General features: G+C 31.6%; 1 protein-coding gene across 2 annotated transcripts; it reads right to left on the reverse strand.

The window, feature by feature from the left end:
• Window positions 1-1485: 1485 nt before the first annotated feature.
• LOC100181007 (sterol regulatory element-binding protein cleavage-activating protein) lies at window positions 1486-12483 on the reverse strand. Of its 2 annotated transcripts, none has more exons than XM_002125092.4 (23): window positions 12284-12483; window positions 11908-12125; window positions 11438-11546; window positions 11067-11284; window positions 10546-10672; window positions 10199-10406; window positions 9671-9867; window positions 9052-9193; window positions 8687-8818; window positions 8317-8453; window positions 7718-7836; window positions 7231-7341; window positions 6629-6786; window positions 6071-6180; window positions 5561-5634; window positions 5128-5198; window positions 4485-4659; window positions 3849-3976; window positions 3298-3426; window positions 3071-3170; window positions 2698-2810; window positions 2289-2377; window positions 1486-2135 (listed from the first exon to the last, which is right to left on the reverse strand). In XM_002125092.4, exons 1-23 carry the CDS (start codon window positions 12367-12369, stop codon window positions 1976-1978), a joined length of 3111 nt encoding a protein of 1036 aa, XP_002125128.2. In that variant the 5' UTR covers window positions 12370-12483; the 3' UTR covers window positions 1486-1975. The 2 variants fall into 2 exon arrangements, with proteins under 2 accessions (XP_002125128.2, XP_026695217.1); XM_026839416.1 differs by having other exon boundaries at window positions 3286-3426.
• Between the last annotated feature and the right edge of the window lie 954 nt (window positions 12484-13437).

Genomic DNA, 13437 nt, shown 5'->3' on the forward strand with positions numbered 1-13437 from the left:
TTCAGAGTGTCATTTCCAATACTGACAGTTCCATTTGGTGCATCCTGCACTTCTGCAGTTTGGTTTAACTTACACACAGTATCACCATTAGAAGGTAATTGTAAGGGAATTTGAATTATTTCAGAAGTATTATCATTTGTAGTGCTGGAAATACTGTTGCTCTCATCATAAGAACACTTTACCATTGTCCCTAGGCAACTAATAAGTTTGTGGTAAATTCCTCTGAAACAAAAAAGTAATTTTGTGAATGAAGTTTGCTTTTATCATTTATACAACGATTATCTAGACAATTTACTGCAAAAAAGTGCACAACGGTGCCAACACCTACATACCATACACAATTATGTCTGTACAAGTGATGAATTCTTGCCCTCTGTTATCAACCAACCACCAACCCCATTTCTAACTTATATATAACCCCCTGAAGACTAACCAGTTACTAATAACGTTCTTTTACCAGCCTCATTTAAAACGTACCGGAGGATTCTATACAAGACCGTCGGTACTGCCATGTCGGTAGCTGCAAATTTACAACTATACAAATGTTGTTTATGAAATGCTGCTTTAAACACTACACACATACACAACCTTGCTACATGCTACATACGGTCTATATAGTTTCAAGAAAAGCTTGGGACAAATGCATACAAAACATGTAAAAAGTCTTTAAAAATAAAATAGCGTTAAAATCCTAAACATTTTTGTCCCAATTATGAAGCTCATTGTCCAAGAAGTGAGCTCTGTAGATGAATTTTCGTCAAACAGTTTTGGGCACGTAAGTGGCCATATGGGACTTTTTTCGTCCAAGAGTTGTTGTTGCTGTTACCAAAGAATCAGAGTATTCTTTGCTATTACTTACGACAAAGTCATAGAAACACTAGTAGTCAAACTGTCGCCAACGTTTACATTTTATGTTAAAGTTTTTCATAAATTTACCAAAAAAATATGCATTTTATGTAAATATATTTTGGTGTCCTATCGATCCCAGCCTTGTAGTTTTGTAGGTTTTGTTGCCAAACTTTAAAAGGTTTACTTTTAATTTCATAATTTATACCCCAGGGGTTGTCCAAATACAATATGCGGATACAATAAAAAGATAATATACGAAACATATATTCGAAATTTAGTCACTTGGTCTAGCTAGGAGATAAATTATGAGAAGTCGCTCGTGCAAAAAAAAAACAGTTTAGCAATACCTAATTTCTAGCAACTGTAAGCTTTATTAAAAGTTATTATTAATTTTCTGTATTACAAGTTTATATACATTTGTAGTAGGCTACACAATATTTATCAATTGATGTTCGAACAATACTAATTACTGTTCTAACAATACCCATTCTTGTTTATGTATCTCTGATACAACCCTATGGTTTATCAGTGTTTTAAACATTTTAAAAAGTATTCCATTTATTTTTATGCAAGTCCAAGTTTAGACTAAGCATGCGTCCTGTTTAATCGTTACATTCCATTTTCAACTTTCCCAAATGATGTACATTTGAAGTTTATTTAAAAAACGATTGTTTAAGAAAAGGTTTACGTTTCAACCATTATTTTGCAAGAGATGAATACAAAACATGTGCGAAAAAATTGTTTTTTTGGATGAAATCTTTCAACTTCCCCCAAAAACAATAAACAAATTACTAATGAAAACAAATTCTGACATCAGTTCGGATGGTACATTTGGAAACAGATTAATATTTCTAAAAACCTCATAAACTCTCAAACACAACTCTTTCAGCTACCACAGTGTATTAAAATATAAAGAAAACTTTTGTCAAAAAAGTATTAAAATACCTAACAACGTGGTTGAAAAATAGTCTAGTTCAAATTTAGGAATGGCATCATTCGGAAAAACTGTTATAGTTTTATAAAGAGTATAAGATGTTGAAAACTACACAAAAATTAATAACGATAAAGTAGTTGTGGAAAGCAAGCTTTTGCTTTATTAAATAGAAAACAAAAAAATGAAACGTTTTTAGTCAATTTTTTCAAGGACAGAAGGAAAACGAACAATTCTCATTTCATGTCCAAGCACACAAACAATTCTTAAGTCGCTTATGGGGAAAACCTGAACTACATTTGGAGGGACAATTGATCCATAATAAAGCTCAACTCTTCGAAGTAATTCACCATTTCTGAAAAAAAGTGGTCGTTTTGTAAGCAATGTTGCTTAAATAGGGTAAGCTAAAACTAAACAATTTCAAACACAAGAGAAACAAAAATCTTTTTAGTTCCAACTGCAACAACACTAAGGTAGGTAAGTTTGATAAAAATATCAAAATCCAAACCTTATATCCCATAAAAGCAATGAACCAGAACCTCCCGTCACGCACCAGCTCTCACCAAGCAGACACAATGCAGAGGAGCATCCTATATCCTACATTAGTGAAATACAGAATAACTATAGTTGTTACCTTTGTATTTATGAACTTTAGATTGTGATTTAATAAAGATATTAAAAAAAAGTATCCACAACATCTACTTATATCCACCAGTCAGCACCATACAGTGAAAATACAACAAACTAAATTTGAAATCTTTTATATCTAAAATGTAGATCAGACCGAATAGATTTTGGTGTAATTATCATTTCAATAATTATCTGGTTGTTTTTTTATTTTCAACTTGATTTAATTTTGACTAATTTTAACTAAACATAATAAAACACTCATCATGAAACTAAATATTCACACTAACCAGTTTAGTGACTTGAAGTAACATTCCAGACCTCCTTGACCAAATACACAATCTATTATCTTGTGCAGTTGATAAAACATGAGATGTAGAACATTGGACAGCAGTAATAGCACCTTATAAAATGATAAAAATAAATGTTTTTTAGAAGTTTGTTCAAACCATATTAAACACATGTTTACTTGTTGAATTACACAAATTACACAAAACTACACGTTTTTTTGAATTTTACAAATTTTCAGCTCGAAAAAGAAACCACTAATCATCTCAATATAATTATTTAAATAACAATTGGGGCCTGGTAGCATGGTAGGGTGTCCCATACATATAATAATTTTTATGTCTAATATATTAACAAATAAATAGTAAGTCTAACCTGCATGTTCTTCCATCTTGTGCAAACATAAACCTGTCAATAAATCCCAAAGTCGAACACAACCATCTGTAGAACCACTCACAGCACCAGCTGGAACACTCTGTTGTAAAATAAAACATAAGGTATCTGCGCACTTTAATATCTAGTTTATGCAAACTTTGCAATATACTATGTTTAAATATAGCATGGCTTTTTCATCTAAAACACAGCATTACCAATTTACTTGCCTTGTCCATGTATAAAACAGTAATAGGTCCTATGTGGCCAAACATAGTGGATTGGAACCTTGCATCTTGTGTTGTAAATAATTTCAAAGTATGATCACAACTTCCAGTCAACACTCTTCCTAGTGCCATCTAACAAACAAATATACTTTGCTAATTTTAAAGTCTCCTGGTATGGAAACATTGATTACAGTAGATCTTACTTTAATTTTTCCAGAAGATTAGTTTCAAAATAATATTTAGTAGGATAGGGGAAGAGACAAGAAAGACGAAAATTTGTAGTTTGCCAATGTAAACGATTAAACTAGTTTCATAGATTCACAAAAAAAACTTGAATATTTGGTACAGTTTGATTTAGTCCCATAAAACTAGTTTTAGTTTTATGGAAAAAAACTGAGATATAAACATGAGGAAAATAGGCAGGGGTCAATAGGATTTAGGATAAAGACAACAAAAAAATAACGTTTTAAAGTTATAAAAATAAACTTGCATCCCCAAGTAAACTTGGAGAAATGTAAATTACATACACACATCTTATCACAACAGCAGTTTACCTTGAATGCAGATATGGGTTGTTGATGAGCACTTTTAACAGTGTAGATCAGTTGAAGAGAAAGTTGATTAGAATTTGGATGATCCATCAATAATTCCGATGAATTATTACGATGTCGATTTGTTGTTCCTGTGAATAAAAATAATTGCTAGATTAACCTATCGATGTAGTTTATTCATGCTTGCACACCAGAGCAGTGACAGTCATTGCAAAATAAATGTTTTGAAGTTTTAAACAATGCCATAATTAAGATAGAAAGAAAGTGTGTTTCAGAAAATTCATTCATAAATTAAGTGTACAAAACAGATAGCTTAGATTTATTGTGTGTTAAAACTACTATCTGCCACTGTTTGAATCATAGCTGAAACGAATTGTTTTGCAGCAATAGATAAAAGTTAGGTTTTGTATTAACGGGCTAAACAATATTTTTTAAATGGTTCGCTAAAACTCTTTTGAATAACTTTTTAATAAAGAAGGTTTGTTGAAGTACATCTGTGCCAAACAAGACAGAAGATAAATCTAACATGCTTTTTAACCAAGTTTAAATGTGTGGATGTTTTAAACATAACATACAGTAATGTTGATTTTCGTTATCATAATTGAGAAGACACACCACAGTCATGATATGTTATACAACCTCTGTATTGAACTTGGTTTTCCCTTGACATCCTTGATCCATCGAGAATAAAGAAATCCAGCGTCCCACTTAACCTTGCAACCACAATCCTTGTTCCTTCACTATCCATAAACACAACACCAGGTTTCCCAGCATCATGGTGACATTTAAGTTCACCACTTGTTGAGTCCCAAACCTGGGCAAAATTTTGATTAGATGGAATGAAAGAATTGTTATTTTTATACTTTGAGTAAAAACAAACAGATAAGACATAGGTTTCTTTAACAGATGAGACATAAGGCCGTACATAAGTTTCATTGTTTGAAACATTAATTTTACTGTCAGAAATTGTGTGGATCTGACTCTGATCTATTGTTTAGTTAAACAATTTTTGTGTAAAAAATAGATATACAGTAAGGATCTGGTACTACAAAAATGAACTGACAAAAATAAAGTTCAAGATTCTCAGCACCAGATTCTTATAACGATTTTTATATTGTATACAAATACCTGATTCGACAATATAAAACGAGATAAAAATCATGTTGGTCCAATAAACAAACTGTATAATAAACTTTTAATAGCACAATCATGCATAAAACTGCTTCATATTATCTATTTTGATTCAAACATACAATGCTTAGCTTGGTTAGCTACAACATACCTCTAAGCTTCCATCATCACAACCTGTTACAATCATTGCACCACACATAGTAAGACACCAGACCATGGTTTCTGTGAAATATCAAGTTACCCAATTTATACTAAACCACATAATATAACAACATAAGTTATAAAAACTTGACAAGTAATAAGTAAGACTGAGAGTGATATATACAGCTTTTCTTCATACAACTACAGCTCAAATTTAATGATAGAGAGAAATAACATTGAAGTGATAATTGTGTTAAAAACTACAAGGCCTGGTCTACATTTAATATATATATATATAAATTAAGTCTGTTTTAATCAACTATCAATTTATCATATTATAAAGCAACTTTAGCAGATAATCGGCTGATTGAATTATGGTTAAAATTTCATGGAAAATTTGCACTGGATTTAAAATGTGATTTACAAATATATCAAGCAATTACCTTTCATTGGTTGATGTTTGTGTATCGATGATTGAGAGATTTCCTGAGATTCAAGTGAATATTCCCGAAGACATCTGTTATAAATATATTTTAACCCATTGTTTATTTTTAACTAGTATATATATCCTAGTTATGCGTACAGAATTTATACCTTTTATAGTTAATTAAGTATTATCTTATGTTTCTATACTTCCTATATGTTTACTTAACAATTTATATTAGCACAACATGGTGTATAAATATTGGTCTACAAGCCATGTTTAACCACAACAAATCTTTTAGTGCTAGCAAAGTTTTAGTACTTAATGTTGGGTGTTAACGGCAGATATTTTAACCAGAACTAGCGCAACAAATGTTCTTGGATGTATAACTGCATTTATCTATTCAAGCTATTTAAAAAAATCTTTGCTACAGAAGTTTCAAAATCTTTTACCTATTCCTTATATTATGATGAATTTTTACAATTCTATTCACCAAACTTAATAAAAAGTTTAAAATAAAGCAACAAACCGTTGTATTGTACACGTACAATCCCCTGAATGAGAATCCCATACTTTTAATTCACTTGAAATATCAGAAGAAATAACATTTGTCCCTTCTGCTCGTACACACTCAATTAACTGTAGATACAGAAATGTTTACAAAATTGGCATTTTTACAAAATTCTAATTCACAACCACAATACTAAAACTGTTGAATTTAAGGAAAGTGATTTAGCAGTTTCATTGGACAGCAGTTAGTGCATTTGGCCCATATTGGAAAATACATAATTCAAAGCTCAATACAGCTATTATTATACCAAATTAAAAAGTTTAATGTTCCTTGCCACATAAACTCACTATTGGGTTGTCCAAAGGAAAACCCCGGAAGAGTTTAACTTTCAGTTGTCCCATTATACATAGATTACTAACTAATATTATTTACTATGTTTACTCTTTGTACAATACTAAAATAGCGGCGATCCACTATTAAACATGGCCAGGATCTTAGAAAATTTAACATTTATACTATGCGTTCAGGTAAGAGGGTAAGTAGATGATACTGAATACAAAATTTGAACAATGTAACCTGTGAATGCCCAGCGAGCACAATTGGCATTGAGTCGCCAACAGAACTAATGTAACTTCCAACAGTTTGACGATTCCTTCTTGGTTTTCTCCAGTTAGCATAATTACGAGAGCAAACACATCGATACATGATGTGGAGAATAAACACCATGAACATACCTGGATATTGTAAACATGCTAAGGTATCTGAGGCAAAAAAGCAACAGCTTGCGAAAAAATCCGGTGAGGGAAATCTGCCGAGTGCGACAGTTCATAAGAAAAATTTTCACTGTACTTTTGTCGTTTCTAGTTTCTAAACTATTTCAAAGAAAATGATACAGCAGGTACCAGTGACACATTATAGACATTTTAATCTAAAAGTATTTAAAATTAACTAATACAAGAAAAAGTGAGCCAGATTTGTTGTGGGGTAAATTACTAATTGGTGCATTGGCATTCCACTTTCCTTATATTTAGGGCTCAGGTGGTTGGTCAACTGCATTAATATATTACCCAACAAATATGGTTTATTTCTAGATTAAGATTTTGTTATAACTTGGATAAACTAAGTCTAAATATCAATCCTTTTCACCTCCATCCACCATATACAACATTTTCACTTACCAGAGATCGCACCAAGAAGCAAAGTGAGGTAATAATCAAGTCCTGTCATCTGATATCTACCAGTGTAGAAATGAGCAGGAATAAAATTGGATTCAATCACACCATGTTGTTCTGTAACAAGATATATTAGCATGGTAATGAGTATTAACAAATTCCTATAATAAATAGCATTTTAGGCTGTTCAAAACATGCTCCAACTACAGCCCACACGTGGTACTGAGTTAATAAATAAACAGTTAACGAAATATTGAGCTTAAAAACTCCCTGATACTTAACTACACATTTCATGCATGTAAAATTCTTAATGTGTGTGTTTAAAATAGGTGTGCAACAAATTCCAACTATGTATTATTATGCGTGCAACTAAAATTGACCAATAAAAATGATAAAACTGTTCTGAATTAAGGTCCTCATAGTAAAGAAATTAAAATGGTTGGTGGTCAACAAACGTAAGGTGGGACAAACATACAATACAGGATTTAATTACCATCAGTGTGTTTATCTTGTGTTGTAGTTAGTGATTGTTGTTGTGGATAACGAGATAGTTTTGCATCATCAGGTGAGATTGTAACAGGGATTAGTATTGGAGGAAGGATACTGATAAATCTGAATATAAAAATTATTATTATTGTTTGTATATGATTAAGCACTAAAACCAAGGTAGAACCTTGTTCACTTTTATATTAAAATGTTCCCAATGTTTCTCTGATACCCGCTGTATAATTTTTTTCTAAAAACGCAGGCGTTCGTGTTAAAAAAAAACAGTTTAAAACTTTAAAATTAGGTTTCTTTAGTAGTTTGAAAACTAGAAACAACAATATGATTTTAGACAGCTTTTTCAAAGCTGTTCGTTTTTCAAAACTTTTGAAACCTTTAGATCGCATTCAAGCATCTTTATCTATGTACAAATTTTCAGTTTCTGTTCTGGTAAGTTGCATAGCCAAATGCAGTTACAAGGCTATCATGGCTATGGGCTGTGCCACCAAATTTCACCTTTAGATTAGATTATACATTATTGTGCTATAAGTAGTTAAAACTAAAAGGATTCAAACAATTTTATATTGTATGAGTTGAATGTAAGTTTACCTTTCAGCCAAAGTAATGTTGTAATAAGCAAATAAAGTTGGCCAATGTCTGAAAGATAAATATTCATAGGATTGAAGATCTTTCATGCTCCAGTTGATTTCACCGTTTGTGTTGATGGCTGGTGAAGGGCTGGTAACCTGGGGAAATAATTATTGTAGAATAAAATCGGAGTATTTTACTTTTAATGTATATATAATACCTAACATTTTTAGCACATGTATGAAACAGGTTAAACAAATTGCATTTAAAAAAAAAAACTAACAATTCAAAGCCATTGTCGCTATCCCTTTACAGGTTGTAACTAATTCCCACACAAGTTACCCTGGTTGGGTTGCCAGCTTTTAATTGTTTAGATTTATTTTTATCTCACCTCTAATGTTGAGTCAAAAAAATCAAACTTATTGGCAACTGAATCGTCATATTTTAAGTTAGATTGTGCTTTTTTTCTGATTCCCACAGGATCACTATATACAAGTAACACGAACCAAATAACCATGGATACCTGTAATATAACAAAGCTGTTAAACAATATAGGTAAACACATTGTTTATGTAACACAAAATACTAAATGAGTCTTATTTGATAACTATCAAAAAAACAATATAAATAGATAAGAGAAAAATTCTACAACATTTTTAACTTGAATCAGTAAATTCTAGTTAAACAAGGTACATATAATAGTGGAACCACTATATTCATAAATATACAATACACAAAAAGAAAGAAGAATCTAACCATAAGACCACGTTGCACCATTCGTGTATCTGCAAAAAAGAAAACGACTTTGAGGCGTTTTGGGATTTTAAGATACGTTGCATTTTTCCCTCCTGTCTCAACTGAGTGAACCAAATCTCTCCGCTTCTTTTTTATTTGTTTCCTTTAAAACAAGGATTATTTTAAAGTTCAGGTAAAAAAATTACATTAAATATAACAAAATGTTTTATGTTAAACCACATTCTTAAAACATAAATAGTAAAAATATGAACAACTGTTGTAGAAAAGTGAAGCAGATAAGAGATAAGTAAACAATGTTGGTTGAATTTATATTTATTACATTGGTGCTATTTTCATATTACATGATGGGAAAGATATAACAATTGGTATTGGTTTGTAATACCAGCTTTACTTTAGGTTTTCTAATCAGTGTCAATATCAACATAACATTCCATGTTTATCTTTCTTTAATTTTAGTTTCCAACTATTAAAGGTACAAATACACTAAAAAAAATTCGAAAAGAAACTGTAAAACATGATCGAATCTTAAAATGTAAAATCCAGCGCGTTTTAAGTAAAGAAGATTTACACTTAATTTCTTCCTTATACAGACTGTTATGTTTATTTAAAAGCTTTTTACCTTTTGAATAAAATTTCACTTTTGATTCTTTCTGAGTATGTGTTGAATTCATCGTTATCTAAATCATCATCAGTGAGTGTGTAGATGTCTTCAGTTATATCAAGTCTTCGTGTGTCAATAGAAAGCACGGTGACGAAAAACATCATGTTCATTAAGAAATCAGATAGAACACCCACAAGTGCAAATGCACAGAATTCCTGTCATGTAATCACTAATTTATCGTAGAGTAGCAGAGAAGGTTAGGATTTATAACACAGGTGCCATATTAAGCGCCATATATGGTGAATTCAAACAAAGATTCCTCTAGGTGCGAATCGAGAAATTTAACCAGTGTCCTACAAAGGATGGAAAACACACGTTTATCTTAAACAATTGATGAATAAGGTAAAATATATTTTATTATCACACAATATGTTTCCGACATTGAATATTTGTCAATATATGAGTGTAAATCTACAAAATTCTTTGTTTATGTCAAATTTTATTTCATTATAAGGTTTAACGTTAATCACAAAGCATTAGTTTTACCTGTATTTCTGGTATGAAGGAAAAATAGCCAATACCAATCAACACAAATTCTAACAACAAGTTTTTGGTGATAGAACATCCTTCTCTGCTGAGACCAAGAGCCACTCGTCGATCAACGTCAAGATGGGTCGGCGTGGCAACAACTGATTTTGTGATCACTAATATATTCTCAAGTCCAATGATACACACCAAGTAAGGAAACATTTCTCTAAAAAATGTTTATATTGTTTTAACAGTGTGCTTAAAAATACGATAAAAATGATGATTGAAGCACATTTTTCCAATATAAATTTTTGATGGTGAATAAATATAACACAATTCATTACATTCACTACAAACTTATTTACCCTCCATTTAAAGTTGGAGTGAGTCCAATAAGTGAGCACAAACCAACTGCCATCATAAGTGAAGCCATCACACTCACCACAGCACTAAACGCCATTCCTATTTTGCTTTTTACAAAGTTTATTTTTCCTGAAATTGAAAAAAAATAAAAAAAGTTAACAGAAATATCACAAAATGATCACCATAACTTGTTAATAAAAACCAGACTGTGAATACATTAGTGCAGTAGGTATAAATGAGTGGGAGCGCCCCATGAGCAGCGTGAAGGGTCGCTGGCTGCTAACTGAAAAAATTGGGGAGAAAGAGAGGAATGAAAAATATGCTTTTGCGTTGAACCAAATACTAAAAATAAATTAATAGGGAAACTTTGAGAACCTATATTCTGAAAACTGCACTTCAAATAAGAAGAAACATGTACAACAAGAGTGAAAAACTTTGTAAACCACCCAAACAAATTATTTGGCTACCAAAGGAAGCAATGACATAGTAAATAAAATATTTATAAAAACAAAGAAATACTCACGAACTGAGAAGTAAATGTAGCAACCCAGGAAGAAATATGTGGACAACAATGGAATCAGATCATTAAACTGCATTTGTGGCTTAAAATGAACATGTGTTGTTATTTCAGTAAGGTTGCGACAAATTGGATTTTCCCCACGACTACATTTCTTACAAGCAGTTGGTAGCACGGGCGCTGCATAAAGTTGTTCCATCTTTCTTTTTAGTTCTTGTATTAACCTGTAAGTTTATGCAAGGTTAAAATATTTAAAAAATCATTCAATTAATATGACAGTTGGTCAAAACAGAAAATTGGTTAAAATACATCTCGTCTGTAAAAAGTTAAAGTATAATCATAAATAATTTCACCTAAAATATTAAAATCCTTAATACCTTGGATGGTATTTCTGTAGAACAAGAGTAACAGCAAACTTTACAACTTGGTTTACTGAGTCGGATTTTCCAATGTCATTCTGCTTTGATGAGATTCCAAATAATAGTTCTGAAAAAAAAAACAGTTAGTTAAACGGTAATTTGTTTTATACAATACAGTGCAATAAAAAAAATATGCAGATAACTAATGCAATTAAATATTAACCAGCGTTTGATTGTAACGAAAAATTCTAAATGTAGCTTACTTTTCCCTTTGTGGTGGGGCAACGACAGTCGTATAGAAAAAGTGTTCCGTTTCATACACTTCATGCCCACTTTATAGTTGTCATGTATGTAACTTTGTGGGTGATTTTGAATTTTTATGGATTTTGGGAATTTTTACTTCATACATGGCTGGCAACAGTGGCAGCATCAAATTATATCCTCTGCTTATGAAGTGAACACTTTACAATTTAAAATGCTAATAATACCTTTGATAGATTGGGAAGTTTTAATGTGTTTTCCATCAAACTTGTTGATTGTGTGTATTATGTTTGTATCAGATTTATATTTCTCCCAACTATTGCTCCAAAATGAAGCTGGAGATACAAGAAGACATCCATACTCAGGAAATAATGGTTTGATTCTTTTCTTTGCCTTAATCACAGTCTCAGAAACTTGTAAACAATTCCATGAAACTGATATATTGCTGTAAACAAATTCAGTGTTAATCATGCGAAAGTATCCGTTTAACACAGTTTTTATTTATCTTTCGAATAACTTAGATTAGATTTATTGAAAAAAACGTAGTAGTAGTAGTTATATACAGGAACAGGAGTTTGGTACTTTCTATAAAGGTAAACTCACGTATTTCGAATGTGGAAGTTTTGTATTTCAGAGAGTACATCAAATACTTTGGCCAAAGGAGCTCTGTAAGAATCACTTTTATACATTCCCTGTTGTGGCCATGGTGTTACAACAGCTTTGAATAGAAACTGCTGAATGTAAGCTGAATGTTGTGAAGGTTCAAGCTGGAAAGTGTGCAAATAGAAAAAAATGTAACAAAGTAAATCAGGTTTGTAACTAATTATTATTTCAAAAAAGCTCTATGAATGAGCACATAGTATCATAAAAAGAAACTAAATGAATAATTGTTGCTTGATTTTTTAAATTCTACAAACGTTAATTTTTTAGTAATTATATTTTAACACATTTTCTGTTTTTGACCAAGTGTTACACTCTGCTCTCTAGTAACACAAGTGTTTGTGCTAGATTAAAACAATGAATTAGACATTTGTTCTTTGGAAAAATTGTTATAAGACTACTATTTTATTTTTTGGTGATATTAGGGCTGTGGAAAAGTTAACGATTAACCGGTTAACCGAACCTATTCGGTTAACCGCCAACGAAAAGTTCAAGCCGTTAACCGAACTATGATGTCATAGGGCATAAACGTATATCAATATCTGTCTTATTTACACGAAAGGCACGTGTTCGTGTTCGTTGATTGTTGTTTTGCAATAAGACAGAGTGCGCAGGGACGCTGTTGCTTTGATCGTGCCCTACAACGGCGATTACGCCATCAATCTTGATTGTTAATACCGCAGGCTAACTAGTTTTGCAACATTATATTGGTGTAATACACAACTTAAATGTTTTCCTCAGCCAAGCAGCGTGTTTATTACGAAAAAGCAGGCATTCACACGTGGATTCATTGCATCATAATAGCGATTGTTTGACCTGGCAATTGATTACGACATAATAGCAATTCACACGTTAATAACTGCGTCATAATTGCAATTCACACGTTGATTATTTAGACGGCAGGTGTTTTAAAACAGGTTTGAATATGAATAAGAAAGCATTACTTTAACGTTAAGAACGTTTGCCCGTGTATTGCAAGCATAGTCCATACGTACGTCGTAAAGTTGCCTTTAAATTCGCGAAAGAAAAGTGATAAACAAGACGCTTTTATTAGGATTACACTTGTATCGGTAACCGGTTAAAACTGAACGGTAACG

This window comes from Ciona intestinalis, unplaced genomic scaffold (genome assembly GCF_000224145.3).
Source record: "Ciona intestinalis unplaced genomic scaffold, KH HT000257.1, whole genome shotgun sequence".
Taxonomy (NCBI): Eukaryota; Metazoa; Chordata; class Ascidiacea; order Phlebobranchia; family Cionidae; genus Ciona; species Ciona intestinalis.